Here is a 3,708-nt window from a genome sequence, read left to right on the forward strand (position 1 = left end):
GTTTACAGGACGGTGGTGAGACCAGCCATGATGTATGGTTTAGAGACAGTAGCAATAGGCAGAAGACAGGAGGCGGAGCTGGAGATGGCAGAGTTAAAGATGCTAAGATTCTCTTTAGGAGTGACAAGAATGGACAGGATCAGGAATGAGGTCATTAGAGGGACAACACAGACAGGAAGGTTTGGAGAAAAAGCTAGAGAAGCCAGATTGAGATGGTTTGGACATGTGCAGAGGAGGTACAGTGGATACATTGGTAGAAGAATGTTAGAGATGGAGCTACCAGGTAGGAGAAAAAGAAGAAGGCCAAAGAGGAGATATATCGATGCAGTGAGGGAGGACATGCAGATAGTTGGAGTCAGAGTAGAAGATGCAGAGAACAGGGAGAGATGGAAAACAATGATTCGCTGTGGCAACCCCTGAAAAAGGGACAAAGCCGAAAGAAAAAGAAGAATACAGTTGGTGCATCATTGAGTTGACTTTCTAGTGTGTCGCTGGCACTAAAAGATGAATTCACATTTTATTTTATTTTATTTTATTTTATTTTATTTTATTTTATTTTATTTTATTTTATTTTATTTTATTTTATTTTATTTTATACAAATGATTTCAGCAGAAACTAACACAGCAGCAGCTATTAAAGTGTCAGTCAGCAGGCTATGTATATATACTGTATATATGTGCGTGTGGTGCGTGTGGTGTCGTGCTAATCTTGCTGCCATAATTGGTAAATATAACACATTGTACACAAATGTTACACAGGAAATAAAAATGTGGAAAATAAAATAAATAATAATAAATATAATAAAAATAAAATTGTACACCATAAAAATATTACACAGACACAAGTGTGTACAAATACAGTTGTTCCACTGATACACATGTTGTTGATGATGATGATGATGATGCTCACTCCGACTCTTCTCTCTCAAAGATCTCCCAACATCTCGACAGTCAGCAGTTCAGACATCTGCAGCCAGAACACGACCTCGTCCGAGCCCTGGATCATCCAGTACCGTCCCTCCACTATCTCCCTTTTCAAGAAAAAACTAAAGAACCACCAGGGAGACCTCAGCCCCCTGGTGGGCAACTAGCATCATTACAACATCCTTCCACACACCAAATGCCACGGTCACCCACAACTTTTCTGTACAAGGCCAAGTGGTACAGGGGCTTTCAGGTGCCAGGCCCTAAGACGATAAAACTCTATCACCGAGGCACCAAGCTTAAAAAGCCAACAGCAATGTGGCTCAAGATAAGGACTGAGTGACTGCTACTTAAAGGCCCATGGACAAAAAAGGGCCGAGCTCTGCCCTTGACACAGGCAGAGAGGAGCTGCGAGTGGCAAAGAGTGTGGGATAAAACATGTGACAAATGAAAAAATTTGCAGCTCTTACAAAGACACGAGACGGCCTCAAAGATGCAGACGACGTCCGCTGCTCACTGAGGCCGCACTTCAGTCGTCCCTAACAATCAGCACACCGCAGTCAGACTGCAGGAGTAGGAGGAAGGGAAAAAAAAAACGAGCTTCATCACCTGTGTCCTGCTGTGTCAGAGTCATCACCAGGCTGAAGGACGAGATAAAGATACAGAGAGACGAAGATGTTTTACACTGTGCTGAAACTTTTTTTTTTACAGCCTCAGTCATCCCATACACACATACACACACACAGATGTTCACTGATGTCTTCCTGACTCCCTGACGTTTGAAAAAGTGCTGCCGTTATTTTTGTTGTGCTTTTCCGAGGAGAGTCCACGGGACATGGAAAAGTCTTAGAGAAATTAAACATCGCAGCACTTTGGAATCAAATCACCCACCGTAAAATAAAAAAAGATCAGAGAGACAGAGATTGCGCCTGCCTACACTTTTGCTGGGTACTTATGTGGATTTGGGTGGAGAGATGGAGCTTGGCGAGGGGAGGGGGGGCAGCAGTTTGCAGACTAACTGCCATTTAGGGAGACTAGGGAAGATCTGAGGACTCCCCTCGGCTCGTTTGTGGGTGGGAGACTTTTCTGGTTTGATGGTGTTCAAGTGCCTTATGGATCCACCTCTTCCCTCATCTCAGATTCCTCACATCTGTTTCTTTCATGAAGTAGACTGAGGTCCTTCACAAATCTCTGCACTTGTTTAAAAAAAAAGTGCATGTAAACAGTCTGAATCCAAACTGGGAGTTCTGCCACTTCAACACAAGAAGGAACATGAACGGTGCCATATCTTGTACAGTGATATAAAGCGTTGAACCTTTAGACTTTTGAACCATAGTACACTCAACCAAACACCTCTCCAAACTGGACTGTTAACATTTTTGATTAATGATGATTTTTGTTTTTTTTTTAAAGTGAAAAATCTTTTTTTTCACATTATGTAGTAACAAAGGCTTTGAGAGAAAATATTTGTTTCTAAACAAAAAGAGTCTATGCTCTTATGTGTAGTGTTGAACATTTACTGAACATATTGTTCACTTTTTTTATATTTTCTTTTTAATTCACGGGAGGTGGTATTGTTGTACATTATGTAATTCATCATGGGGGAATGATGATATTTATGTCTGTTTTTTTCATTCATTCTGCGTCTACATCAGACCAACCCAACCCCCCCACCCTCGGCCCCCCAGAGTACTTTTTATCGTCTCTTTAAACAACAGCACATAAACGGTCTAAAATCACAGGATGTCCCACGTCCTAAATCCTGGACTCTTCACCTTGACTCCAACAGTGCACCCAGACACAAACACAACCAAAACCACTCATCATCGGTACTATGCACAAGCAGTTTCTTGTTTTTTTTTTGTTTTTTTTTTGTGAGACATTTAAAGTACTTACGAAAGGTCAGCATCTACCAGTGAGTCATTGGTAGAGTAACTGACGTTTTCTAATCAGGAACTGGATGTCAGTCTGGACTCCCCCAAAAAATGTAATTAAAGAACAAACAGAAATGAATGCACTTAAAAATGATGTATTTTAATCTGTTTGTCTTCCTCACTCCAGCACTTGACACCAAAATAAAAAAAAAATACATATAATAATTTCACACTCAAAACAGCAGCAGAGTTAAATTTATAAACACTCCTTAAAAACCAGATGATTTTTAAGTCCGTGTCCGTGTTTAAGTACGAGAATATAGCTTTTGTTTGTCAACACGGAGCATGTGGCGCTCTCTTCCTGTTCTAATAATAATAATACAGTTTAAATATCCTGTTTTATTCCACAGCCAACAGGAACAGGTTCTACTTACGTTTGTAAATATTGATTTCCCATTGGACGACAAATGCACCTCGTGACAGACGCGTTAATCACTGCTTACTTAGCAAGATATGCTAATGTAAAGCTAACTTGTCGTAGCTCTTGGCTGTTTGAAAACAGGAAAGCTAGCGGTAGAGGCTTCAGAGTTCCAACAGTGCTGAGACCAAACCCTTACTACAGCGAGGATACATATTAAAACCACAAACTACGAATTAAAAAAACAAAACAACAACAACATATACTTTAGCCTTATGTCTCTGTATTAAGGAGACGAAAACTCAATTTCTGTCTTAAACGTACACCTTTGAGATGTTATACTGCCACCTTGTGTGTCAACTCATAAACATTTTCCCCTACCTGTAAAAACACTTGCACTTCAGGAAAGGAGGAAGAAAATACAGTAAAAGATTTAGTTTATAGGCCGATTCCAGAATATTGTACATATAAACCCACAGAAATAAAGTGAAA

The 3,708-nt window shown here is 40.2% G+C and overlaps 1 protein-coding gene across 1 annotated transcript in view; it reads left to right on the plus strand.

The window, feature by feature from the left end:
* Positions 1–2,136, plus strand: part of LOC103396895 (kremen protein 1-like) — a 19,137-nt gene extending 17,001 nt beyond the window's left edge. The window contains exon 6 of the mRNA XM_025052671.1: positions 932–2,136. Within this exon, the coding sequence (XP_024908439.1) occupies positions 932–1,091 (160 nt within the window). The 3' untranslated portion in view covers positions 1,092–2,136. The remainder of the gene's footprint in view (positions 1–931) is intronic.
* Positions 2,137–3,708: the final 1,572 nt, after the last annotated feature.

The sequence above is a fragment of the Cynoglossus semilaevis genome, chromosome W, assembly GCF_000523025.1.
Source record: "Cynoglossus semilaevis isolate Cse_v1.0 chromosome W, Cse_v1.0, whole genome shotgun sequence".
Lineage (NCBI taxonomy): Eukaryota > Metazoa > Chordata > Actinopteri > Pleuronectiformes > Cynoglossidae > Cynoglossus > Cynoglossus semilaevis.